Source organism: Taudactylus pleione, unplaced genomic scaffold (genome assembly GCF_031769625.1).
Source record: "Taudactylus pleione unplaced genomic scaffold, aTauple2 ptg000026l, whole genome shotgun sequence".
In the NCBI taxonomy this organism is placed as follows: Eukaryota; Metazoa; Chordata; class Amphibia; order Anura; family Myobatrachidae; genus Taudactylus; species Taudactylus pleione.
In genome coordinates this window covers 11,238,282-11,266,101 of record NW_028284428.1, presented here as the reverse complement: position 1 = coordinate 11,266,101, position 27,820 = coordinate 11,238,282, and the positions used below count along the sequence as shown (strand labels likewise).

Sequence of the window (27,820 nt, the reverse complement as noted above, 5' to 3'; positions counted from 1 at the left end):
ATCCGGGTGATGGAGGAAGAATTATTTACCAGGTAATTATGCAGGGTGAATTAAAGAAGCTGACAAGCAGCTCCACGCTTGGCCTGTATCCCCGTCGCCTCCACTTCCACTTGCAAGTACTCTACTTCAGTTGCCTCCACTTCATTCTGCAGCACCATCCTACTATGGTCGCCCTACACCAACCTACCTGGCCACAGAACGAATGGGGCCATCCCTATCCATTCCTACAACCCCTCCCACTTACAATATGTCCGAGAGGATCCACCTCTTCGGAGATTGTATATAGTGCCATGTTGGCTAAGGGGGATGAGAATCCCAAATCTGATCAAATTGGGTGATGGGGAATAAAATTTTTATGCTTTTTCTACTGTATCAGCCATTTTTTTCTCTTCCAATACCTGTTGTATGGTATGGGGTGTGGATGATGCGGATTGGGCAGGACCACTAAAACGCATGGCGCAAGGGCAGATTGTGGTTTGCCGGGGCCTCAATCTGCACTTGTGCCATGTGCTTATTGGCCTGTTCAATCCGTCATCTGACGCACCGCATACCATGCAGCCGGTATTGGGTGGCAAACAAATGTCTGATAATATTTATATATGTGTTCCTGTAACGGAAAAAGTTATGCTCCAGCGGTTTGGGGCGACACAAAGTGTAATAAAAAAACCATATTGGTTTGATTTAACATTGTTTATATTTTACTACGTTGATTACAATGTAATTTGTTAATTAACGTAACGTTAATTACAACGTAACGTTTGATTGCATACAGGTTACAAAAAAAAAAAGTGTTGTGTTTTTACTCACCTTAAAATACTGGTACTTCAGGACTTTTACAATGGCATCACAGGTTTCGGTTATGATGCGCCCCAACGCCTGAGCGGAAATGAGGGTCCCAAACTTCAGGTCTTCAAAAGACCGTCCTGTAGCCAGATATCGCAGGGTGGCCACCAACTTGTCCTCAGCCGGAATGGCCATCCTCATGCTGGTGTCCTGCCTCTGAATATAGGGAGTCACCAGACGCAGCAACTCCTGGAAGGTGTCGTCATCCATACGCAGGTAGTTGGATAATCGTCTGGGTTGTCTCCCTAATCTCCATCAGCAGGGGCATATGGGAGCGACTTTCCCTCCTCATCAGTCACTCCTTAGTCCAGCATGACCTCATCCTCCTCCTCGTCTCCTCAGGTTCCTCGCCTTTCAGCTTCAAGTAGCCATAGGCTAGCAGCAGCTTACGATGATAGGAATCCATCAGAAGATGATAGAAATCAGAAGAAATACAATACTTTGTACAAGGCAAGCCTTTAACAAAGCACACTAGCACTGCACAGCGTTCAGCAGGTATACAACCAAGCGTCACTAGTCACAGAGCAGAGTATATAACATACCTAAAATGCTGGCTGCCTTCCCTAGATAAGCCCTCCCTTATTCACATTCCAGCAGATTCATCATAATGGTTATGTGCACAACCGATCGCTTGTTTACATTTTGTAATCGTGAAACGAAGCATCGGAAGGTATGATTGTATGAAAAATCGTACACCTTTTGAAAACATTGTATCTAAAATTTCAAGGGAAAATTTCAAGGGAAATCTTATAAGACATGTTATAAGTCTTTTTATCGCACCGTGTATGGGCCGCATTAGGCACCAAGGGGAGGGTTAGGGAGAAGATTAGGGTTGAACACAAAGGAAAACCCATGTGTCAACAATTCCAACGTCGATCTTCATCCATGTCGACCTTTTGTACATGTTTACCAGTTGGTGCCTAACTGGACAATATCAACTTTTTTATTGTAGATTTTTAAAACCACACCCAGCACTGACAAAGTTACATATATACTGTAATTTAATAAAAAAATATTTGCTCTAATATCAACACATTTAGGACTGTGGTGATGAGCAATAATAAAACCATAAATCTTTGTACCTTCCTGAGCATATGTTGTTGAAGTTACCAATTAATGGTCATAAAGCATAAGATAAATAAAGAATATGATTTACTAAGCATATTGTATGATGCAATCACTTGGCACAACTTGTGATCAGGTATTTCATAGGCCCAGGGTGCCTGGAGAACCCCCATCCCTCAAATAACAATTCACCAAGTAATGTAATTCTCCTTGCTAGTGATATGGCACGCCTCCAAATAATGTCAGGCTGGGGGAGAGCCCGGCACTCCGTCACTAGCTGGGCTTCCCCCAGCCCTTTCACTGCACTGAATGGATGCCGCCCGCATTCACGCAGCATCCATTCAGCTACTCCGGGGTACGGCACAGCTGCGGCGGTGGGGGTCCCCAACCTCCCGATTTAACCACCCGTGGGCCGAAGTGGTCTGAAATCGGGATGTCCCGCTGAAATCGGGATGTTGGGGAGGGATGCGCCCTCTATGGGGTGGCGCCCCTGTTTGACCGCACTGGTCGAACACCCTTAGAGCCGGCCCTGGATCTCGCTACTACTCATCACTTACTAATACAGCGGTGAGCAATCTTTTATGAATATTGGTCAATTACTTAACCTGTACAGAAAACTACAATGCGTGGTTATGTCACCCTGTTTCCGTGAATCTGCATGCACTGCTGAATCAGGCCCACTGACAGGAAATATGCTAATGACTCAGTGCTCCCAACCTCGGTGCACAAGGCACACTAACGGTCCAGGTTTTAGGGATAGCCATACTTGAGCACAAGTGACTTATTTAGTACCTCGGTTATATTGATTTAACAGTCTGTGAACAATCATGGATATCCCTAAAACCAGGACTGTTAGTGTGCCTTGAGGACAGAGGTTGGGAATCACTGGCTTAGAGGCTTACAGACGCCCACTGAAAGCATCTCACATCCACCGCTCTCACACAAAATCGGAAACATCAAGTGCAGATCAGTCAGCCATCAGCATTATGAGCAAGTCTAAGATGCCGCAGACACAGCGAGCCAAATGTAATAGGGTGAGAGTTTAGTAAATGTGAGTGTAGACTTCCGGTGGGCGGGACATCTGGTATGGCCGCGTTTTAGTCTGGCTCCCTGCAACGGGCATTGAATCCTGCGGAATCAAACCACAGAACACAGATTTAAGACTAGCTGTGTCTACCATAGTATTCCCCTTCACCTGAGGAATCCAGGGATACCTGAATTGCCAGGGAGCCTTAAGTATTTCCCCGGAATCCAACTATCAAGTTGATGGCCTACATGACCGCCAAAAGCCTGCTTGGCGCGAATACACCCTGACTGCTAAAAGGTCTCCCTCGTATGACCTTTATGCTTGGGCAGTTTCCTACCTGCTACCCGTTGCTGAGACTGACCAGTACTTGCAGGGGTCTCTTAACGCTGACGGGTCCTTGTGGCGCGGACAAGCACTGAAGATTCCCAGCGGGCCTTATATGCTCTAGTGTCCCTAGCCTACGATAGGGCCATCAGCTACTACCGGCTCGACGGCTGATCCCCGCCGTGTATACCCGCTGCCTGCGCTCACTGTGGACTCACCGGGCTGCGTCCTGTCTGATCCCGGGTGGGGGTGGTGCTGCTGTCTGCTGACAGAGGCTGCAGACGTTGGAAGCGGCCCCTCTCGGCTCCCCTTGCTTGGCGCGCTGGTCGTTGGAGCGGGAGATCGGCTCCTTACCTGCATGGTGACCATCGCTGCTCTGGCCTACTGCGGCGCTGCAGGTGTCAGTCCTATGAGACATCTGCCTTGTGAAGTGGGTTGCTGGGGCTGTGAGGCTGCCACACCTCGGTCATCCTGTTGGGCTGCTGAGAGTAGTTCCGGAGGCTGCTGCTGAGGCCGGGGTTCAGGTGCTGCATGTGCTGTCCGGCGTTCTGAAATACCTGTGAGCCTGCCTTAATAACTCTAGCAGCCAGAGACTGTGGTGAATGTCACTAAATATCCTGGCTATGACTAACAGAAGCTACCAGTCTTGTTGCCTGCTTGTAATCTCTGGCATTGTCTTCCTTGAGTCTCTACCGAGAGAGGTGCGGCAGTGTTCTGGCTCCCCCCAGGTGCTAACACTTTACTTACCCACAGTGTCTCCTGCTTCACACCGCTGGTTGCATGCAGGGTGCTGCTGAGCTGCCCTAGCCTATAAACTTGAAGTCACAAGTCTCTACCCTTATATGTTCTGGACTATCAAGTTCCATTTGAGAGGTGTCAATCTATCACCATTATCCTGAGAACGGACTTCATCAGTATCCAGAATCAGGCTTGTGTGCCTTTATTTCATCAATCTCCTACTACATAGTATTTGTTTTTTATCTATGTTGATAACTGTTTTGCAATAATATATTTGTGCTTTTCTAAGCTTAATTGAATAATTGTCTAGATATATATTTCTGAAATACAGACAGCCAAATAGGTCTTTATCACCATCTAGTGGCAAATTATTGCAGTATATTCTGCTTCTACCAATATTTTTCAAAAGGTTCATAATAATGTAATATTTGTATATAACCCCTTGCCAAGGTTTTATTGAACCATGTGGGGAATTGCAATATAACAGTGTATTTTTTCCTTGGGGAGAGGATAGACTTTATGTCTAATTGTATTTAAATTTCACTGGGTTTGTCAATATCCTCACTAACTAAACAAAACGCTCTTAATTTACTATATTTTATCTTTATTTTATTTTTTTATTAGATAATTTTCTAAAAACATAAGCTGGTCAAACGGGAAAGACCCGCGGGGTATGGAGAAGTTTTTTGATAAATTGAATACATCTGTTGCTTCCCCCTCAACAACAATGGGACGGAACAAATCAGCTACTTCTGAAACTACCTCTACTTCTCCGTCCATTAGCTCAGAAGATTCCAATAGTCAATCTGGCCCCCCCACTCTAGCAGTTATCCCAGTGGAATCTTTACCATTAGCTGAAATGGCTAGGGAAATGACTAAAATAATGATGCCTCTCATTGACAAAAGACTAGATGATATGAACGCAAAATTAGATGCAACTCTGGCCAAATAGATTCTCTCACAACTCGTATTGGTGCGTTGGAACAGCGCACTAGAGGATAGGGTACAAGAAGTACAACAACAAAGTTCCTCTAATGACACTACTATTCAAGAAATGCGTGATAAGATAGATGATCTGGAGAACCGTCATAGACGGAATAATCTCTGATTTATCGGTATCCGCGAATCATTAACAGGAGCCTTGCTTCAGGAATTTTTAAGTAAGAATCTTCCGGCAGCATTGGGTCTTACCGGTGAATTCTCCACATCACATATTGAAAGGGCACATAGTCTAGGCCCAGATGGACGCCCCATGCAAGGTAAACCTAGACCAGTAATCGCAAAGTTTTTAGATTATAGAGCGAAAGAACAAATTCTATATCATTATAGGAGGATGCAATCTCTTACTGTAAAAGACCAAAATATTCTTATTTTCCAGGATTTTTCGGCTGCAGTATCTCAGAAGTGTAGATTGTTTTCAGAGGTGTGTAGTTACCTACATACCCACAATCGCCGGTTTGTCTTGTTATACCCGGCCAAACTTAGGGTCACCGAAAATGGGCAATCACTCATATTCACAGACAGAATTCTAGCTAAACAAAGGTTGATGGTCAACAGATCTCCTAATCGCTCCCCCCTACAGGAATAATATAATCAACCCATAGTATGGAGATTCAAATAAGGAGTTCTGCAAACTGACCATAGTGATACTTGTATTCTTGCTGATACAGTAAAATAGAATATTGGAAAAAGAAAATGGTCTACAAAGTTATCTTTCTGGTTAAATTGGTAACCCTTCAAATCAATTTAATTTCAAATGTCCTCTTCACTGAGGGAAACATATTTCTTTTTTTTGCACAATAATATTGTATGTTGCAATATTTTGCAGGCATCATTTGTTTTCAATGATGCTTGCTACAATTTACATAGGATATAGGAAAATTCAAAAGTGGTTTATGAGGGTTTGTGTGATTATATTATTACCAGTTATTACCAGTTATTTATATAGTGCACACATATTCCGTAGCGCTTTACAGACAATATTTGGCCATTCACATCAGTCCCTGCCCCAGTGGAGCTTACACTCTATATTCCCTACCACATGTGCACACACATACACACTATGGGTAATTTTGTTAGGAGCCAATTAACCTACCAGTATATTTTTGGAGTGTGGGAGGAAACCGGAGTACCCGGGGGAAACCCACGCAAGCACAGGGAGAATATACAAACTCCACACAGTTAGGGCCGTAGTGGGTTTCGAACCAACGACCTCAGTGCTGTGAGGCACACCGTCTGTGCTGCCCATTATATATGTATATTTGTTTTTGTTGTTCTCCCTCTCCTTCTCCCCCTCCAGTTACGGGAAAATATTGGGCTTACAAACGATCTTGAGAAGATTAGAGCTATCTCTGGTTGCTGGGACAGAGCACAGCTACATTATTCGATGACAAAAACTGCTTTTGAACCTCCCGCAATGTGTATTTTGTTTAAATATGGCTAGCCAGTCAGAAAATAATTCACCAACTAGCAAAATAAAACTAATATCATGGAATGCGGGGGGCTTAAACACACCCGTTAAAAGAAAGATGGTAACAAACCATTTAAATAAACTTCGTTCAGATATAGTTTTCCTCCAGGAAACACATTGGGTGGAAGGGAAACCCTCGGCTTTACATGCCCCTTGGATATGAGATTGTATTACAGCAAATTATTGTAGGAAAACAAGAGGAGTAGCTGTTATCTTCCACAAAAACTTACAATATACTATCTTAAATACAGTCGTGGACCCTGAGGGAAGATATCTCATTCTTGATGTAGAAATATGGGGAAGTAAATATACCCTAGTAAACATTTATGCTCCAAACATAAATCCCCACGATTTTCTTGGGAAAATAACACAACTATTAGCACATCGCTCAACATTTCAAATTATTTTAGCCGGAGATTTTAACGCAGTAGAAAATAACTCATTAGACAGACAACCCACTCCACTATCTAGATCTCAAGCACTTTGGTAACAATTCCAAAATCTCTCCACAACCCTCCAGCTCACTGACATACGGAGATTATTTAATCCATCTGGGAAAATGTTCACATTCCACTCTGCAGTCCACAACACATGGTCACGAATAGATAAATTCCTAACACCAGACGTACTTGTTTCTTTTATTCATGATGTTGATATTCATCCTATTTTAATATCAGACCATGCCCCAGTATCTATAATCCTGAAATTGGGACGTACAACCAGTGGTCTGGATTTTTGGCATTTCCCGGCCTCTCTCTATAACTCTGATAATTTTAAAGACTTTTTACTCACCCAATGGATGAATTTTCAGGATGATAATTTACATGCCTGGGAGAATCCAACAATCTTCTAGGAGGCATCCAAGGCAGTGTTACGAGGACACATCATAGAATATATTTCGAGACAGCGCAGGGAGGCAAAGAATACCTAAAATGCCCTTTATAATTCAATGTCATCTGCATTAAAAGACTATATTAATAACCCCACTGCGACATTAAGTGAGGGATATAAACAAGTTAAACAAGCACTAGACAGTTATCTCTTGTCCCAGGCGAAAAAAGATGTTCTTTTTTCCAAACACAAATTTTTTAAATGGGCTGGTAAACTACTTGCCCGAATGTCTAAGCCAGTACAAAAAAGAACATATATAACTTCAATTAGAAACCACTCCACAAATATGAGTGTAAATTCTAACGAAGGAATAGTCAAACTGTTTGAAAATTATTATTCAGCCTTATATAAAGATCAACCATTTGTTCCTGATGCCCATTGTCAGATGTTGTTGGAGGCTACTTTGCCTAAGCTGACTCTGGACCAAAAAGAGATGCTTAATGAAGATATTTCCATACATGAAATTCTATTTGTTATTTCAAATTTACATTTGGGCAAATCCCCCGGTCCGGATGGCCTATACAACAAATATTTTAAGCTATTAAAACAACAAGTAGCACCAGCCCTGGTCGAACTGTTTAATGATCTACTTACCCGACATACATGGTTCCCACATTTTACAGACACGAATACTATACTACTTCCCAAACCACAAAAAGGATCCTACTTCTATGGACTCATACAGACCTATTAGTCTAATGAATACAGACACAAAACTTTTTGCTAAGATTATCGCCTACAATCGATTCTCCCTGATTTATTAACTTCCCACCAGTTGGGGTTTGTGAAGGACCGACATTCAGTTCGAGGGATAAGAGCAGCCATAGCGGCAATCACAGAATCATCAAAAGTACACACCAACAAAACCATATTATTGAGTCTTGACACAATTAAAGCATTCGACTAAGTTCTGTGTTCACATTCCACTCTGCAGTCCACAACACATGGTCACGAATAGATAAATTCCTCTTTAACATACTCCAAGAAAGAGAATTTGGTTCTGTGTTCATGGATATGGTGAAATACTTGTACACTACACCATCCACAACATTAATAATTAATGGACATCGCAGTAGTTCTATAGAGCTACATCGAGGAACCAGACAAGGTTGTCCCCTTTCTCCTCTTTTATTCAATTTGGCGATAGACCCTTTATTTTGCATATTGGATGGGTGTGTGGAGTTTAGGGGAATTTGTGCTGGATCCGGGGAATTCAAAATGACGGCATTATGATGTATTATTATATTTGGCTAATCCATCTATCTCTCTAAACCCCATTTCCCAGATTCTACACAGATTTGAGAAACTGTCAGGATTTGCAGTAAATGCGGAAAAATCAGTGGCACTCTGCTTGGGTTCGTGACTTCTGCAGCCGCTGACGACGGGACACTCTTCTACATCAAACTAAAAATCATTTTAAATATTTAGGGGTATGTTTGCCCCGAAGTATTGGTAATCTTTATTCTTTAAACTATACACAAATTATGAAAAAGATCTCAGAGGAGCTGGAGGGGTGGAAAAACATCCCCCTATCATATTTGGGTAGTATACACTTAATTAAAATGGTATCTTTTCCGAGACTCCTTTATTTTCTTCAAGCTCTCCCCTTATTTTTAACAGTCAAAGATTTACAAGATATTAATAAGATGTTCAGGCAATTTATTTGGAATGGTAAAAGAGCAAAAATAAGTTTACTTAGATTACAACAAAATGGAAGTAACGGCGGACTGGGATTCCCAGACATAAAACAATATAATTGGGCAGCTATGTGCAGATATTTGTCTGATTGGCTCCACGACTGCGACATTTATGCAAACACTTCATTAGAAAGAGAATTTTTTCCTAATAAGAGTCTAATAGCTTTTTTACATCTCCAAGACCAAAAAATACCTTCAGACTTAAAAATGAACCCATTATTATGGAGCACCAGAAAGCTTTGGCATATGATTAGACATAAAGCCAAGTTAAGCTCTTATAACATGCTATTTCTTTCACTGTTGCATAATTAAAATTTTCAAGAAGGCCATGCTACATATCCGTTTACATTATGGAAGATTGGAGGGATTAATAACATAGGTTGCTTGGTCAATAAAACCACAAAACAATTATTATCGTTCTCAGATGCAATGGATAGATATCCGTCCATAGCAGGTTATCCCACAGCCTTTCTCCAAACAAAGCACTATATTAACTAAGTGGTTAGTAACTTTACAGATAGTGACTGGGAAAATTCGGTAGATACACTTTTTATGTGTTCTCCTGTTACTGGGAAAGCTATTTCCCACTACTATACTGCCTTAACGGATAATATGGAGCATTCAAATTCAACTACAGGTATGGCAAAGTGGCTAACTCATTTCCCTTCATTAACTATCAATGACTTACTGAGGGCACTTGAAACTTCCCGTATCTATCCCCAAAAAGAAGCTTTAAAATGGGTCGTTCACCTTCACATTCTTGTTACGGATGTGGAGAGGAGAATGCAAATCTATTTAATTGTTTCTGGCTTTGTCCATTGGTCAGAATATTCTGGCTACAAATAAAACAGTATGCAGAAACCAGTTTAATAAATTATTTGCCATTAACAGCAGAATGGGCTGTATTAGGCATTCTGTCACCAAATAGTAAGATAAGTAAGGGAGGGAAAAGGCTATTATTGCTATAAGTGCGGCAGGCCGCAAAACTATTTTACAAGAATGGATATCAACATTTACTCCATCCTTATCATTCAGATCTAAAATATTTCATTTATTTCAAATGGAATGGGTGGAGGTTATTTTGGAGAAAGAATACAAAACAGAGAGATTCTTCAATATGTGGGAAAGTTACATATCTACATTGTCCATAGATATGAGACGTCAAATACACCAAAATCTCCATACTACTTCATGGTACTTACTAATTATGGTCGATAACGATTCACCTATCACCTTAGATGCAGATTCTGACTAGGTGGGCCAACGGGGGGGAGAGTTCTTTTATTTTAATTTCATTTAAATTGTTATATATTGTTTATACAAATGATAATATATTTGCTGAATATATTTGCAAAAGATATTACACAGTTACAATGAAACTTATGAAATCAGCTTAATATATAGAGATATATATTTGTACCATCTTATTAATTGTATTATTGTATTTGCATTGCATTTTCTGTATATGGAAAAAGTATTATACATGACGCTTCAATAAAAAAAATAATAAAAAAAAAAAAAAATGTGAGTGTTTTGCAGTAACCTCTCACATTGGTGGAGTTTTATCTTCAAAATGGGAAAACATCTGGATGAGAGTTTTTTTTAGTCTAAAAACATGCGCGTTTGACTGTTCTCGGACTCTATTACATTGGCCAAGTTTAACAAGTGTGAGAGGTTACTGCTAAACTCTCACATTTTCTAAACTCTCACCCTATTACATTTGGCCCAGACACGCAGAAGGCTCTCCTGCTGCGAGCAAGGGTGCAATGGATGATTTAAGCATGCCCTAAAACACAGTCTTTAAATGGATTGACACGTCTGTGTTTTTCTAACCCCCCACTATACCTCAAAAGCTGACAATTTGTCACTCTCTTTGCAAGTGATTCTTCTGTGCGCGCGCTATCGCACATATATGGAATATCAAAACTACCAGTTTACTTTAAACTGCTAATCACTGTTCTAAAATTGGATGTACAATTAAAGAAAAATTAAATCCAAAACACGTATAAATGTGTTCTCAAACCTTGCAAAAACATTTTCCAAACATTTTTGTAGTTTGCTTTGGACTCTGTGCACATAGAATTCCTACAATTATCAAGGGGCACAGGTTTGTAAGCCTGAAGGCTGACATTTAAGCATGAGGGACATTAAACCACAAGTGTTTTGAGTGTTGCCAGTTTAATAACATGTTGGCTATTGCCCCTTTAAGTTTAGATGATCTTATGCAGCCAATGAATGTTTCATGGGGAGTGGTCTAGGAGTATTTAATAGAGTGATGTATGCAAATCTGTCTCTTTGTTCCAGTTTTTCCCACCCTCCCTCCCTCTTTTTGTTTTCGTTTGTTGAATTCGGATGGTTGGTTGGTGGTTGCAGAAAAAGAAGGACACTTGGAGTTAGTTTAGGTTAATAGTTAGGCTTAGTGGGTGCGCTCTCATTAAAGTGGAGTAAGGCGACAGCCAATTGTCCTGAATGGGAAATGGCTATAACACTGGACCGGTGGCTGAAGGAGAATTGATCACCAATGCTTGGCTTGTGTGAGAGTTTGTTTGAGCTGTTTTGTTGTTATTGTCCTGTGCTTTTTTGTGCCATCACCATTATTAGTTTTAACTTATAGTCTAAAATTTAATAACTTGTCAAAAAAATAAATTTGCCAGAATATTTAAACGCCAACACTATTGTCTGTGTCTTTATTTTTAGAAGTTAAGTTACATTGTATTTAGAAGGTTGTTATATGGTAACATGATAATACACATTAGTGAGTTTAGCAGAGCAAGATGGCAGCGCTGGTGCAGGAGCAGAGGTTTGCACACCATATGGTGAGGAGTTGGGTGGAAGGAGGGCGCTCCTGGCAAAGTATACAGTAAGCACACCTGAGCAGCTAGATTTAATAGCTCAGGGAAACAAAACAAGAAAAAGGGTTTCCTTTAGTGAAGCAATATTTTTAAAGGTAAATAAGGGGTACCTTCAAATAAAAATAGTCCCAACATCCTCTCACTCTCATGAATAATGGAAGTCAGAAAATAATTTGCACCGAGAAACATTTTAAGATGGAGGTAAGATGGCAGAAGACTGGGCTTTGGAGTGATTCATGTTTGCACTTTTGCACAGTATTCCTCTAACACATTTTCACCTCTTTAGGGCTCATATAGAATTGAACACAAATGCAATGTGCCATGTTGTACTTACCATCAGTTATATTTGTGACTGCTGATGAAGAAGAGAATGTAGCACTGCTACTGGTTATATTATTAGTCACTGTAACAACAACAAGAAAACAAGATCTTGTAGTTATGTTCTGTACAATATTCCTATCTTAGAACAAAGAAGTCTGGCAGAACTGTTATTCCATTTTTTAGTTACATAAACTTTATCTACCATGGAGACTAATGGCCTGATGCGGAGCCAGATTTAGGACTCTATGTACTAAGCCTTGGAGAGAGTTAAAGTGGACGGATATAAAGTACCAACCAATCAGCTCCTAATTGTGATTTTACAGGCTGTGTTTGAAAATTACAGTTAGGAGCTGATTAGTTGGTTCTTTATCTCCGTCCATTTTATCTCTCTCTATGGTTTAGTACATAGACTGCTGCCCAGAAATGGCCATTTCAAGGACGTTAAGATCTGACCATGCACGGAGTGAGCAGCTGCTTTCGTAGCGTCCTGCGAGTGTATGTATCAAGCGGCACATGCTCAGCCTGCCAATGCCCTACATGGGAACTGCAAATCCTCTTGGCTTCATTTTATTTTATTTTAAACATCTTTTTATTAAGTGAATCACAATATAAAGATACAGAAACATTTCCAAAGCATTAACAGCTTAAAATATACTTATAACGAAAAAAAACTGTATCAAGTCACACAACAATATACAGTGATTCAATTTTAAATACAAAAAATAAATTGCAGAAAACTAGAAAATATCTAGCAACGGTGTGGCCAACCATCAAGGAATAGAAGAAATAGTAAAAAAATGTAAAAAATTAGTATACAAAACAAAAAAAGGGGAGGGGGGGGGCGTGGGGTGGACTCTAGTTAAGAAAAAATTCCCTCAGACCGAACATAATAAGAGAGAATTTTTAAAAGTTGAATGGAGATGGAATGGTTTGATGCGTCAACCAGTGGGACCATGTTTTATTGAAAGACTTTGAGGTATTACGCAATATAGCGGTCATGTATTCCATCTTGTAAACATACCAAACACGTGAGATTATAGCATAGGGGAAGGGGCGGGACTTTTCCAATCAGCTGCTATTTGGCAAGTCATAGCAGATACGATATGTCGGAACAACTTATTCTGGTGCCGGGATTGAGTGGGTAGTGGCAAGGGAAGAAGAAAATGCTGAGGATTGGAAGAAATAGCTATCTCAAATAAGCACGAAAGGAGATCAACAATATCCTGCCATATTTTAGTTATCTTCGGACAGGACCACCAGATATGTAATAAGGTACTCTCGCCCTGACATACCCTCCAGCACCTATCCGAGACATCGGTAAACATTACTTTTAGTCGGGAAGGTACATAATACCATCTAAATAGCAATTTATAAATATTTTCCTGAATTTTAATTCAAATAGAGCTGGAGGCGGCATTATCCCAATTTTCCCTCCAATCCTCAGCATCTATGGAATGTCCCAAATCTCGCTCCCACGCTAATTCATGAGAGTCCCGACTAGGACCTACTTCCTCACTTAACAGAGTAAATAGTACAAATTAGACCCCTGGTAGAGGGTCTGTTCCAGCATAGAGACTCAAAAGAAGTTAAGGATCTGCTAGTCAGAGTTGGGCTAATTTTGGAATGAAAATGCCTAATTTGTAAAAGACGGAATTGCTACTTTTTTCTTGAATTTCGGAGAATTGGGGAAAATTAGTATCTATGTTGATATCATTTAAATAATAAATATCACCCGATGACCAAGCAATAAAGGAAGATTTACATAAACCTGGAGGAAAAGCGGGGGTTATGAAATAGTGGTATCAAAGGGGATGGGCTTGGAGCAAGCTAAAGACATCTATTGATTAAGTCCCAAACCACTAAAGAACGGGAAATTACAGGGTGAGATGAAACTATCCGGGGGCGATGAATCCTAGAGAGCCATAACAAGGAAGATACAGTGGCCAGTCCCAGCTCCTTGGCTTCAATGTTCACCCAGATCCTCCTGGCATTAAAATTACACCACTGAGCACATTGAGAGAGCTGTGCAGCGTAATAGTATTTTTTAAATCAGGAATACCCAAACCACCCCCCTAGAGGGACGCTGAAGCAATTTTAATCTAATCCGTGGGCATTTTCGGTTCCATATGAAATATGAAGTTTGGTGCTGAAGGAATTTAAAAACATAAGGAGGAATATATATCGGAAGGCTCTGAAATAAATACAAGAGCTGAGGATGAACGCTCATCTTAACAGATTGTATTGTACCTATCCATGAGATAAAATAATTAGACCATGTATGTAGATCAGACTTAACACAATCTAAAAGATGAGGAAAGTTCGCCTGAAACAACTGATGATAGTGACGGGTTAAGAAAACACAGATATTTGATTTTCTTTTTGTGCCAAGTACAAGGGAGCAAGGTTTCTACTGAACGTTTTAAAGTAACAGGAATATAGAAATCAAGAACTTCTGTCTTGGTAACATTAATTTTATAACCAGAGTGTTAAGAACATAAATTTATTTCCTCTAGGAGTGAATTTAGAGATCGAGCTGGGTTAGTGAGAGAAATTACGACATCGTCAGCATTTAATGCCATTTTATATTCACAGGGGCCTGTGGTAAAACCAGATAAAGACCTATTACAACGAATCCTTGCCGCCAGAGGCTCCTGAACAAGTGTAAATATTAGGGGAGAGAGGGGACAACCATGTCTGGTTGATCCCAAAACTAGTGGAGTAAATATTATTGACAGAGACCCGTGCAGTGGGGGAACGGTAAAGCGCCATGACACTATCCAAACATTTGCCGGAGAAGCCCATTCTATCAAGGACTGCAAAAACAAAGGGCCAGGAGATGCGATCGAAGGCCTTCTCCGCATCTAGCGCTAAGATTAGGAATGGAAGTTTCCGTTTATGAATAGAGTATATCAAGTCAATGGCCCGTCTAGTATTATCCAATGCCTGATATCCTGGTATAAACCTGACCTGATCAGGATGCATCAGATAAGAAAGCAAGGGAGCTAACCGAGCTCCCTTCAGATCGACGTATAATAAATCGGTCTATAATTGAGGCATTGGGTAGGATCTCTGTCAGGTTTGGGGATCACAATATCGGCCTGGGTCGTATCAGGAGCAAAAGAAGCGCCCTCCAAAATATTGTTAAATAAAGAATTAAGATGCGGAGCAAGTTCCTTAGCAAAATAATTTATAATATTGCGCTGTGAACGCATCGGGGCCCGAGGCGACAGAGGAATGCATCGATTTTATGGCACCTATTGTCTCTTCGACTGTGATATGGTCATTGAGTGTAATTAGTTGAGAGTCCGATAGACTAGGCAAAGAGGTAGAGGACAAGTATAAGCGCACCTCCTCGGCTCTGACAAAAGAGGGAAGGGAGGAATCCGATAAATTATAAAGGGAACTATGAAAAATCCGAAATTCCCCAGCCATAACTTCAAGATCATAGGTAAGGGCACCAGATGACAGAGAATCCTCTTGGCTTCAATTTAATAAAATTAAACATACTCAAACTTAGAAGATTGCCAAAAACTAAAATTTCAACTCTTGGCTATAGTGAGAATTGAGACACACACGTAAGTAAGATCTGATTTAACACATTGCAATGCTCTGTAGCTCTAATAATAGGTATTAGCAGAGCCAAAATAGTACATAGCAGGGGCCCATAACAAAATATGGTTAAGGGTCAGGTGATGCTACTCTAGCCCCTGGAGTTTCTCAATCTATTCCTAAGTGGCCAGAACCCACTGGGATCCAGCAGATGTGCCCACTGCACGCGCTCTGGAAAAGGAAGAAGCAGCCAGCACTATTTTGAGATCAGAGCAGTAGTCTCAGAAGGGGAGGGGGGCAGCTTCAATTCTGGGCCTCATAGTAGTTGCAACCCCCATTATAGCCACATAACAGTTGTAACTCACATTAGAATTAAGTGTGGCAATAGAAGGTACACAATGCTTAAAGGTAGTTAACCCGAATTTCTGCTGTTATACTTAAAAGTAGTTGACCGCTTTAAATATTATTCTACATTTCCTCCATCCCTAACTTTTCTGGGGGTTGGGAGGGGTAGGGGCACCAGCACTGTAATTCTCAGACATTAAAGGTAGTTACCCCGAATTTCAGGGTAACTGCTAAATACAGCAAATCAGGAGAGGAAGGGGTCAGGGGAGGGCCCCCATCAACGTGCCATTATTGGGAAGAAAGGAGAATTACTCTAATTCAGAATTCTAAAGGGAAATTCCTTTATCACTTTACAGCGTTGTGTTCATACTACTGCCATTTAATTGTGGTGCTTTGCTGGTCAAAGTTGATTCTCCAACTGAACCTGTGCAGAACAAATACATCACAGTGCTACTACATGCATAAAGAATCATCTGTAATATTGTATAATATTACATTGCCATTTCCCTTGGTTACAGAAACCATATTAGCAGAAACAAATGATCACTGAGCAGGAGAGATTTTCAGCTATTACTGAAGGACAATTATAATGCAGCCAACTTGCCAACATTTAACAGCCATAGGTTTGGCCTATGTACATTACATACCTGTGATGGAGATATTTGGTGCTGGAGTAAGCGGAGGGCTGCTAGAATCTTTGAGAACTGCTGTAAAGATAAAACAGCTGTGTGTTACCTATGGTGATATGAACACCCCCTGCATGGGAGCCTATAGCACAAAGTACTGATTAAGACCTTGACTTTTTAAAGCACAGGGCGCACCTGAGACCTCTTCTATTATTATAGCACATAACTAGCGATGAATCACAACAGGAAATAGGAGTGAGGGATCTGAACAGAGGGAAACTGGATTGGTTCTACAGAAACCATGGTGAAGAGTTGCAGAGTACAACAGGGAAAATGCTGAATTGTAACTTCATGCCTGCACTGTAATGTGATGCTTGTTTATGAATGGCAGATGTTTGTGTGTGAACGGCAGAAACCTATTATCAGGTGGTGACTGAAGCATAGTGACAAAGAGCTGTATAATGGACTGTAACACTCCCCACAGATAAACACACTATCTTTTGATGGTCAGGCCAAATATAATAAGGAATTACATACAGATGTGTCCTCATACATCTAGCCTCAATACAATATGCTGTACAACTTGCCTGGCGTGAGTAAGCCGCCAGGTCCCGTGCTACTCTGCTATCGTTTGACGTCTCTTTTTTTTGCCAAAAATGCGTTTAAAGCTGGGTAGACAGTAGATGACGTGTGTACCCAGCTGACCCACGATGCTAAAGAACAACATATCGTGTGGCCCATACATACCGCACGATGTGAACAACGGCACGATATGTCATTCACTAGCCGCATGCAGTTCAATCTGTTGATGCGATTAACGACACAGCAGGAACACGCAGGGTCGTTCAAAGGGGGAACAACTCTTGGTATTGGGGTATTCAATATGAAACGTTAACTTCACTGCCGAAGTTAACGTTTCATATCGGAGTTTTTTTTCTGCGTTAAGTCTGGTGCGCGCTCCCGCTTATCCCCGTATTCAATATAAAATTAACGAAAAACGGGAAACTCCGAAGTTGGATTTGCGTACAGTTACGAATTTTTCCTTAAAATAATTGTAAGAACCCCCTAAAGTTGTAAAAACATGGGGGATCACTATGGGTACCCCCGTTTTAGCCTTTAATTGAAAGTCGGGGATTTAAATAGCCGCAGCAGGTGCTTTTTTCCCGACATTGAAGAAGTGATGCAGAAGAGCACTTAGGTTATTTTTTTCGTTTTTTTAAGTGGTCCCATCAAATTTGGGGTACATGAAAATGGGTACTAGCATATTTTGGTGTCCCTAAAGTCAGTTTTTAAAAATTCTGCATTTGTGCACCTGCCGCTATAATTCTATTCTAGAAAACATCTGCCGCATACTTGCAGAATAGCCCTGAACCTATTTGCTTATTGTTTAACAATTTTTCCCTTTTTTTTTTTTGCACCCCAATTTTTAAATTAATTTTTTGGGGTGTCCCTATTTTTTTTTGACACAGTTCTTTTTTAAATGTCAATCTCAGGGGTGCAGGCTATTTTTTTTAAGCCTGCACCCCTAAACCCCAATTCTGCACTTTTTTTCGACACCTATTCAATGGTGAAAAGTTATCACAGTTTTTTATCAAAGACTTTTCAAAACTACGATAAGTCTTTGATATTGAATACAGTGTAAAACTAAAACAAGTGATATTAACGCAAAAACGATAAAAAGTGCGATATTAACGCAAAAAACACCCATATTGAATACCCCTAATAGTCTAATTTGCACCCACCATTAGTCGCAATGTAACACTTGTATATCTGTGTGCACTGAGTCTGTATATGAAGCAAAACAGAACTTGGAATTAAAAAAGCTGCAGCCACTACATTGTAGCACTTCATATACAGATTCAGAGACTCAGGTGCACACAGATATACAAGTGTCACATATGACATTACTCAGCACAGTCTGCTGGTGTGTCCCAGTTGCATCGCATTGCCACTTAGAGGCATTTTCAGCCAAAAAAAAACTGCCTGATACAGAGATGCATGCTAACCTGACGGTTAGTGCACACCTCCGATAGTAAGTGTGCACTAACCATCACTAACCACCACTAATAACCGCTCAGCGCACGTAACGCACACAGGACTGCAATCACGTGACTACACCCGGAAGTGCTCCTGTGAGAGAAGGATCCCCGGACGAAGACCATCTCAGCCAGCGAGGGGAAGGAGTGGAGAACCGACAGCCAACGGAGGTAAGTCTCTTTACGGGAGGGGACACAAGGAGAATAGTTCCCGCCAGAGCTGTGACCGTCACATCCCCTCCTCAGACAGGAGCTGTCCCTTCCGGTGTGCAGTGCAGGTCACCGCCTGTACAACAGACGCCTGCCAGCAGCTGTACCCTGAGGGAGGATGCTCGGTCCAAGAGCACCCCAGGTAGTCTTCAGCGTCACCGTACTCCTACCCCGGGAAGATTCGCCTCTCATCCCCGGGCACCGCATCTGCATACCTTAACACGCCAGACCAGCGGGGCGCCACAGGTCACAGTGTTTGCCATACATCCCACATATTGGATACATATGCTGGAGTACAGACTTATATACTGACCCATATACCCTAAGGCACACCACTTATTTCATATATTCCCCATCAGGAACCTGCTTCATATTGAAAATAAGCGGCTACTTATCAGTGGTCCTTTCCAAGGAGTTGATTGACTATATCTTTATGTATGCAAACATAAATTCTTTACAACAAGGACACCATTGAATGACTGGCAGTACATGATTTCAATAGTGGTTTATAATATTTTGTTTCTTTTGCTTGATTTAAGTTAACATATTGTTTAATGCATGTCACATATATATATATATATATATATATATATAACTTTATATCCACTCAGATGCTCTAGCATCAAATAAATCTAACATAAGATACTTAACCGCAGGACCTTCCACTCTTTTTTAATGTATTTCCATAAGGTTGGGTAACCTTATAGGTAGTGCAGCTAAGTAACCACACCCTCAGACATTGGTGAGTGCAGGTATCCCATAACTGAATATATTAGGCACCTATAGGTGTTGCTTTCACAATCTACCTGAAATGCTTTTTCAAAAGTAGGCAAGTATGGTGCATCTGCATGCGAAATGCTACTTTACATAGCTGGGACACTCAAACGTAGTATTTCGCATGCAGATATAACCGCAGTCGCACACAGAATATAGCCATGCTGTATATCATTTTAATTAGCAGTAGCTGCTTGTGCATTCTATTCACATTACTGTGCAAATAAGGTGCATCTGAAGAGAAAAAGTGGCATAAAAAGAAGCTCAGCGCTACAGAGTGACGCCACAGCATGATGTGATTAGAAGGGCAGTCTAATGCGCAAGGAAGTAAGATGTATGTGGACACATCTGTAGGTAATTTTTACTTCTGCTAATCACCTTCGGCACTATCACTCTCTTTTCAGCAGGGAAGATCTGATGCAGCTGCTTTCAATTAGAACTGCAGTTTGAGGATAGATAGATAGATAGATAGATAGATAGATAGATAGATAGATAGATAGCAGGGGCGTATCTATAATGGGTGCAGGGTATGCGGGGAACACGGGCCCCTGGGTCCAGGGGGGCCCCGCACCACACACCCATAGAATTACTTACCTCCCCGGAGTCCCACGTAGGCGCGGGGGTCCGGCGCTGTAAAAACGACTGGAAAATGGCCGCCGCAGCCATTTTCCCAGTGACCAGCGCATCCTCTACAGACTCTGGGCGCACTCTAGTGCCCAGAGTCTATAACTCCGGCGCTGGCCGCTCATAGCTCATTGTGCTGCCGGCCGCCGGACAGAGAAGAGGGGGCCCGTGTCGGAGACTGCACACGGGCCCCCTCCTCTCTAGACACGCCCCTGATAGATAGATGTTTAACTTTATATAAAGTGTACAACTTTACATATACATATACAGATGTGCCCACATACATCTATCCTCCGTACACTACAAGTCGCGCCACACACAACGCGGGATCTCAGTGTGACTCTGTTGTGCTGAGCGTCTTATTCGAACAAAGATGTAAACAATCAGCTTCTGCTGAGTAAGGTAATATGCAGCAGGTCTATGTTCTCCGAGCGATTGTGGGTGTATCTGCATGCGAAATGCTACGTTACAGTGTCAGCTGCTGTAACACAGCAACGTCGTGTTTAGCATGCAGATACACCCGCACTCATACACAGAGAACATGCTGCACATCATTTTATGTTATACAGAATGTGGATACCAGCGCTACAGTATGACTGCCAATGTTCTCGGAAGCAGCTGGGCACAGAGTTGTCCAAACTCAAGAGAAGATAATGGGTTAAATAGTAGTGTCCAGCGCTAATCTACTCTAATGATGTATGAGAAAGTTTTATATCCAGTAATGCAGCAGTGAATACAAGAAATGTCAAATAGTTATGTAATCAAATGATATTTATTAAAATAAGTATAAAGTGTTCAAAGAGTTACTGATACTCCTGTATAAGTATTAAAAATATACGATATGTGGTATTAGGGAGGTATCCAAATGTAGTACAATAAAGTAGGGATAAAAGATCCTAAGCCGTGCATCTAGTAGATGGATAAGAGAGCTCCTTTAGGGTGCCTCTTTCCGTAGCCCACCATAGGTGCCTACGTGTACCTAGGTCAAAAATGCAAGGGTCCCAAATGTGGGAAGAGGTCTCTGGATAGGTGTGGGTACCTATATCAAGGTGCAGGTAACATAAGGTAACCCCTGTATAGGGTCCCTTTCCGTATAGCTCCCCGTGCCTACGTCTCCCTGATGTCACCTCTCTGACAGTCCATTGTAGAAAAGACGGTGCTTGTGTGCACATATACGTGTCACAATGTTACTGTTATATCCCAAAGGGTTTATGGTAGTGCAGGGTGTAGGTGTACCCTCATGCAGGGCTGACCTTCCCTATGAATGATCATACGTGCCCTCATTCAATGGATATGATACAGTTGAAAAAAGCACAGTGGTGAACAATGTTTAAATAGAGACAGGGGCGGCGTCCCGCACTCCTGTCCTCACCGTTGGCACAGTGGTGTACTGATCGTGATACGTCCTCTCCTGTCTGGAGGTGACTGTCGCTTACCGCTCTCCTACACAGAGTCTGTGTGCCGGATGGATGTCAGCGTGCACAGTTCTGGAGTGCGCCGGCAGGCTGCAGATGTTGCCCGGATCCTCTGTGATCTGTGTAGGCAGCCTCCGGTGACTCCTCCACAGCACCTGTTATCAAGAGGGGTGTGGGCAGGCCGGCGGGCGGGCGCCCACACAGCCGGATAGTCGGTAGTCTTTTACTGATGCCCGGACGTGGACTTATCTGCTCATCCGCTTAGTAGCTGTGTGGTGCACGTGTTATCGGCAACAACGTGTTTCAGCCTAATGGCCTTTTTCAAGTTTTTAAAGGAGCTCTCTTATCCATCTACTAGAGTCACTGCATATAATTTTAATCAGCAGAAGCTGCTTGTGCTATCTATTCGCATTGTTGTGCGAATAATCGCATTCGAAGGTAAAAAGACACATGAAAAGACGCTCAGTGCTACTGAGTCACGGCATGGCGTGACTAGAAGGGCTGTTTAACGTGCCAGGAGGCTAGATGTATGTGGACGCAGCTGTATATATACATACAATACTGTGCAAAACTTTAGTAAACTGGGTATACACAGCGATTGCATGTTTGCTCCTGTTATCTGGTAATGTGCTGTTTTCTACCTTCCCTGTGTGTGTACGTGGTAACTTGTTACTGCTCTGTGTGTAGCATGATGTGAGTGAGGAGAGGAGAGCAGGTGGTTATAGTGCTGTCTGTGATGTGTGACTCTCTGCAATAATGTATCATGCATTGCTGTACAGAGGACTGATACATTGGCCATGGAGTTGTTTGGGAGGTAATATACATATAATATTGAAAAGAATATGTCTTTACAAAGACTGCTATTCCATGGCATACGAGATATTACAGAAGTTCTCACCCTCTCAGATGGTTACAGAGCCACATCTGCACTTTATATAGTAAGAGGACACAATACAGCAAGTTGTAATCATGCCCATGTGTCACGAGTCACGACCCTGTCTAGTTTTCACCTTTTGCCTGTAGACTTACCCCTGCCAACTGTCTCATGGATCTGTGTGTGTAATCTGCCTGGGAGATCTGCTCTGATCATGCTGGCTGCAGCACATCTCTGTGTGCATTCCTTTCCACAGTGATTATTCACCAGGACCCTCCTCTGTCTGTGAACACTGCTAGCCTTGATTGGAATCGCAGGTGTAGTTCTGACTCTCAAGCTGGCCACACCAATTTACATCCAATCAGCCAACTTGTTGATTGGTTGGAATGAAAATCTGGTAACGTATGGGAGTAAATGATGATCAGCAATTTGTTCCTAAATGCCAGAAAACAGATGAAAATGGTCGTTCAGACAAGTTTGTTAAATGTTTGATCTAAACTATTTGTTCAAACAACGGTTTTGGTCCATTTTCCAGTGTTTGGGAGCAAATTGCTGATTGTATTCCTTACCAGATTTTCATTCCAACCAATCAACTAGTTGACTGGTTGGACAGATAATCTGTAGATGTGTGGCCAGCTTTAGTGCTGCAGAGATGATTGCTCCCTCTGCATGTTGTGCCTCCACCACTCAGAGTGCTACTACCAGACCACCTGTCCGTATCCACCAATTCCTGCGAGACCGAGGGTATAAACACCCTCCTCTGATAGCATTCTGGGCCTGAACATCTCGTTACTTCCCGTGGTGTATAGTTTGTGCTACTTCAGAGTACAACGGTATCCCAGGCTCCTGCTCCTACTGGTTCCTAGATCAGTTCATCCAGCAACCCTGCTTACAGCAATACCTGGCAATCCAGAAATCCTGCTTACAGCAATACCTGGCGAATCCAGTAGTCCTGCTTACAGCAATACCTGGCAATCCAGAAATCCTGCTACAGCAATACCTGGCAAATCCAGAAGTTCTGCTTACAGCAATACCTGGAGCATCTGGTAATCCTGCTAGTTCCCAGGCAGGTGCAACTCGTGTGTTTCAGTATCAGCTATAAGTGAGTTCCTGTGCCCCTGTCTTTAGCCTTGTGCTCCGCTGCTTGCCCTACTCCTCGAGTTCTGTGCCCCTGACCTTAGCCTTGTGCTACGCTGTTTGCCCTACTCCTGGTTGGTCCCTGGCTCCCTGCAAACCTGCACCGTGTTACCCTGCCTTGCTTCCTGCTGTGGATCAACTCCTGCTCCTTCTACCTACCCACTACTACCTGAACCTTAAATTCCCAAACCTACCTATTCCTTCCTGAACCTGGTTCCCAATTACCCTATCCAGACAGAAATGCTGTGACAAAGGCTGGAACTCAGGTGTTCCAGCCTGTCACAGCATTTCCGGATTACCCTATTTAGCCTCGTCCCCGCATTACCTGATTTCCCTTTAGCCATTGTCACATCACTCCAGTCCAGAGTCAAAGCCCAAGTTCTTCAGTTCAATCCATGTCACTCCAGTCCGGAGTCAAAGCCCAAGTTCTTCAGTTCAATCCACATTACTCCAGTCCGGAGTCAAGCCCAAGTTCTTCAGTTACCCGTTCCACTCTACTCCAGTCCGGAGTCAGAGTCAAGTCCAAGTTCACCAGTTGAACTCAGCAAGTCTTCCTGCCGGTCCCAGTCTCGTTCCTCCAAGTTTTCTACTGGTTCCAAGTTCCTGTCATTTATCATCAAAGGCAGTTCTCACTGCCACATAAGTCTTTGCAATAGAGCTATCTACCTCATCTGTGATTCCTGTCATGCCGGTCTCTGCTGAATCCAGTTCATCACCTGAGTCAGGTAACTCTCAGACACCAAACGTGACAGAATGTTCAGGCCCAACGATGATGGCGGATCAAGCATCTAATAAGGGACCAAGGACCTCATTCAGAGCCGGTCGCACAGAGCGTACGGTCGGTCTGAATGAGGGGAGGACCTCTTGAATTTTCAAGACGTCCTCCTTTGCGGTGGTAAGGCTGTGGGTTAACACCCACAGCCTTACGACGCCTAAGGTGATGGTCGCGATGGTCAAGACCATCGCGACCATCGGGGCTTACGACGAGACCCTAGGGTAGGGTCTCCCTTGTCTGAGCCGGAAGCTCTCCACTGACATCACTAGTGATGTCAGTGGGGCCGCCCCCAAACGGTAGGAGTTCCCATGGGAACGCCCCCGTTTGGGCTGCCACCCCCCCGGCCCGCCTTCCAAACGGGGCGAGCTGTCAATCAACATCGACAGCTCGCCCCCTTTGGATCGAGACCCGCTACGACCGGCGCTGTCGGTCGTAGCGGGTCTCACGCATGCGCACGACGGCGCCGTCGTGCACATGCTCTGTGGGGGGCCATCGACCCGGTCCGAGCGCATCAGCACTAACGACCGGGTCTGAATGACCCCCCAAATGCTTTCCCTAACCTGGTCGCTCGTTTGGATTCACAGGAGGCCGTACAGCATCAAGTGTTACAGCTTTTGCAAACTCTGACTAGTAAACGAAATTACATGCAAATCACACCTGAACCTCTAACTACCTTCCATCATCTGCTGGAGCAGCTAAAATTTTTCGGATCATTCCCGAGTTTTTTAGTGCTAACCCTGACTCAACTAAAATCTCTACCTTGGAATCTCTAAGAAACAAGGATACTTCCAAACCAAGTAATGTGAGACATCGTAGTTACCAGCGTCCTAAGCTGTCTGTGGCTGAACGCCAGCGGCGCAAAGATTTACAGCTCTGTCTCTATTGTGGAGGTTCTGACCACTTTATGAAAGACTGTTCCCTTTGCAATTCCAACAGTAATCCCAAGTGCCAACGTCTCACTGCCCGGATTCTGCCCATTACGGTCCCAGGCCGGATTCTGCCTGTTCCGGTCCCAGCCTGGATTCTGCCCGTCCCAGCAGGGAACTCCAGTTGGCAACCCCAGGACGGGTGTCTAAATCACTGATCCCAGAAAGGGTCTCCAGAACCTCAGCCCCAGGAAGGGTCTCAAGTCTTGTACCCCAGGATGGCGTTCCTAGTGCTATTCCCCAGGAGGGGAATTCAAGAGCTTCACTCCAGGATGGAGCTTCAAGTGCTATTCCCTAGAAAGGGATTTCAAAGTATCCTACACCAGGATGGGGGTCCAAGTATGTTATCCCAGGATGGGGTTCAAAGTGTTATTCCCCAGGAGGGGAATTCTAGTGTCTCACCCCAGGATGGGGTTCTTAGAGCTATTCCCCAGCAGGGGGTCTCAAGTCTCATGTCCCAGGAGAGAGATTTGAGTTCCTCACCCCAAGAGGAAATTTCAAGTCTCGTACCCCAGGAACGGGTTTCAGGTCCCAGTCCCCAGGGAGGAGTGCCTTGTACTACTAACTCTGATAATGGTTCCTGTTCAGCATCTCCTGAGAATATCGTTCCAGTGGATGACAATCTCTGTACTCTGTTTTCAGCCTTGGTTGTTGATCCTACTGTCTCTAGCTCCCCTGGACTCCTTCCAGTTCCATCAATTGGTCCAAATACCTAAGATCTATCAGCTTCAGTTGTTTCGACTCCTCATCAATCGGAGCATCCCCAAGTTTCCTCCAGCCCTGCACCTGAAAGTGGTCCACAATCCTCAAGCACACAGGATTTGTCGGATACTCCAGCATGCATTTACTTTGATGGGGACTTATCTCAATACTATGCTTTAATGAAACAATTCCTCGCTATCATGGAATCTCCTTTGTCATGTGGAATCAAGCCTACCAATATCGTAGAGTTTATTATCCCATCCTTTTGAGGTAAAGCTTGGGACTGGGTTGCCCCTATGTACGACTCCAATGATCCAATGCTTCTAAATATAAAGACTATCAGAGAAGCTGTTGTTCAAAGAATTTGGTCCTTACCCTGTAAACCAAAATTCTAGCGAGGTTCTCCGTTCCAAAATTTTGTCCAAGCAGTCTGTATGTTCTACCAAGAATTCTTCCTCCATTCCCCTGAAGTCCGAACAAGGTCAAGTTTTCAAGGGCCAGCGTGCTGAATTCCAGGCATCCCAAGAAAGCAGCACTATTGAATCTGGAACCCTGAACATGAGTTGTGCGCACACCTCCTTGTCCCCTTTGTACTTCTGTACCTCCAAAAATTCAGATCCTGTCCTTCCCAGTCAGATATTTCCACAGGAGTTACCTGAGATTCCATGTCCGTTGGTTGGCACAAAACGTTCTCGCAGCAAAAAGAAGAATCTGCAAAGGTCTTGAATTATCTCCTTTTGTAGACTTTCCACTCCCAGATATCCCAATAAAATAGAGAAGTGGGAAGATGTCTGAAGAAAGTTTTATTTTTTTGGTGTCCGGAGTCCACCCATAAAGAGGAGGGTACTGTCATGACCCTGTCTAGTTTTCACCTTTTGCCTGTAGACTTACCCCTGCCAACTGTCTCATGGATCTGTGTGTGTAATCTGCCTGGGAGATCTGCCCTGATCATGCTGGCTGCAGCACATCTCTGTGTGCATTCCTTTCCACAGTGATTATTCACCAGGACCCTCCTCTGTCTGTGAACACTGCTAGCCTTGATTGGAATCGCAGGTGTAGTTCTGACTCTCAGTACTGCAGAGATGATTGCTTCCTCTGCATGTTGTGCCTCCACCACTCAGAGTGCTACTACCAGACCACCTGTCCGTATCCACCAATTCCTGTGAGAGACCCCGGGTATAAACACCCTCCTTTGATAGCATTCTGGGCCTGAACATCTCGTTACTTCTCATGGTATATAGTTTGTGCTACTTCAGAATACAAGGGTATCCCAGGGTCCTGCTCCTACTGGTTCCTAGATCAGATAATCCAGCAACCCTGCTTACAGCAATACCTGGCAATCCAGAAATCCTGCTACAGCAATACCTGGCAAATCCAGAAGTCCTGCTTACAACAATACCTGGAGCATCTGGCAATCCTGCTAGTTCCCAGGCCAGTGCAACTCGTGTGTTTCAGTATCAGCTATAAGTGAGTTCCTGTGCCCCTGTACTTAGCCTTGTGCTCTGCTGCTTGCCCTACTCCTGTTTGGTCCCTGGCTCCCTGCAAACCTGCACCGTGTTACCCTGCCTTGCTTCCTGCTGTGGATCAACTCCTGCTCCT

General features: G+C 43.0%; 1 protein-coding gene across 6 annotated transcripts in view; it reads right to left on the bottom strand.

The window, feature by feature from the left end:
- The window catches only part of ADGRG2 (adhesion G protein-coupled receptor G2), a 278,970-nt gene that overhangs the window by 130,125 nt on the left and 121,025 nt on the right, over positions 1-27,820 (bottom strand). For all 6 annotated transcript variants that reach the window (XM_088451625.1, XM_088451627.1, XM_088451628.1 and 3 more), the window contains 2 exons: positions 16,770-16,829; positions 12,242-12,310 (listed from right to left, as the gene is read on the bottom strand). In XM_088451625.1, coding sequence (XP_088307751.1) covers positions 12,242-12,310; positions 16,770-16,829 — 129 coding nt within the window. The remainder of the gene's footprint in view (positions 1-12,241; positions 12,311-16,769; positions 16,830-27,820) is intronic.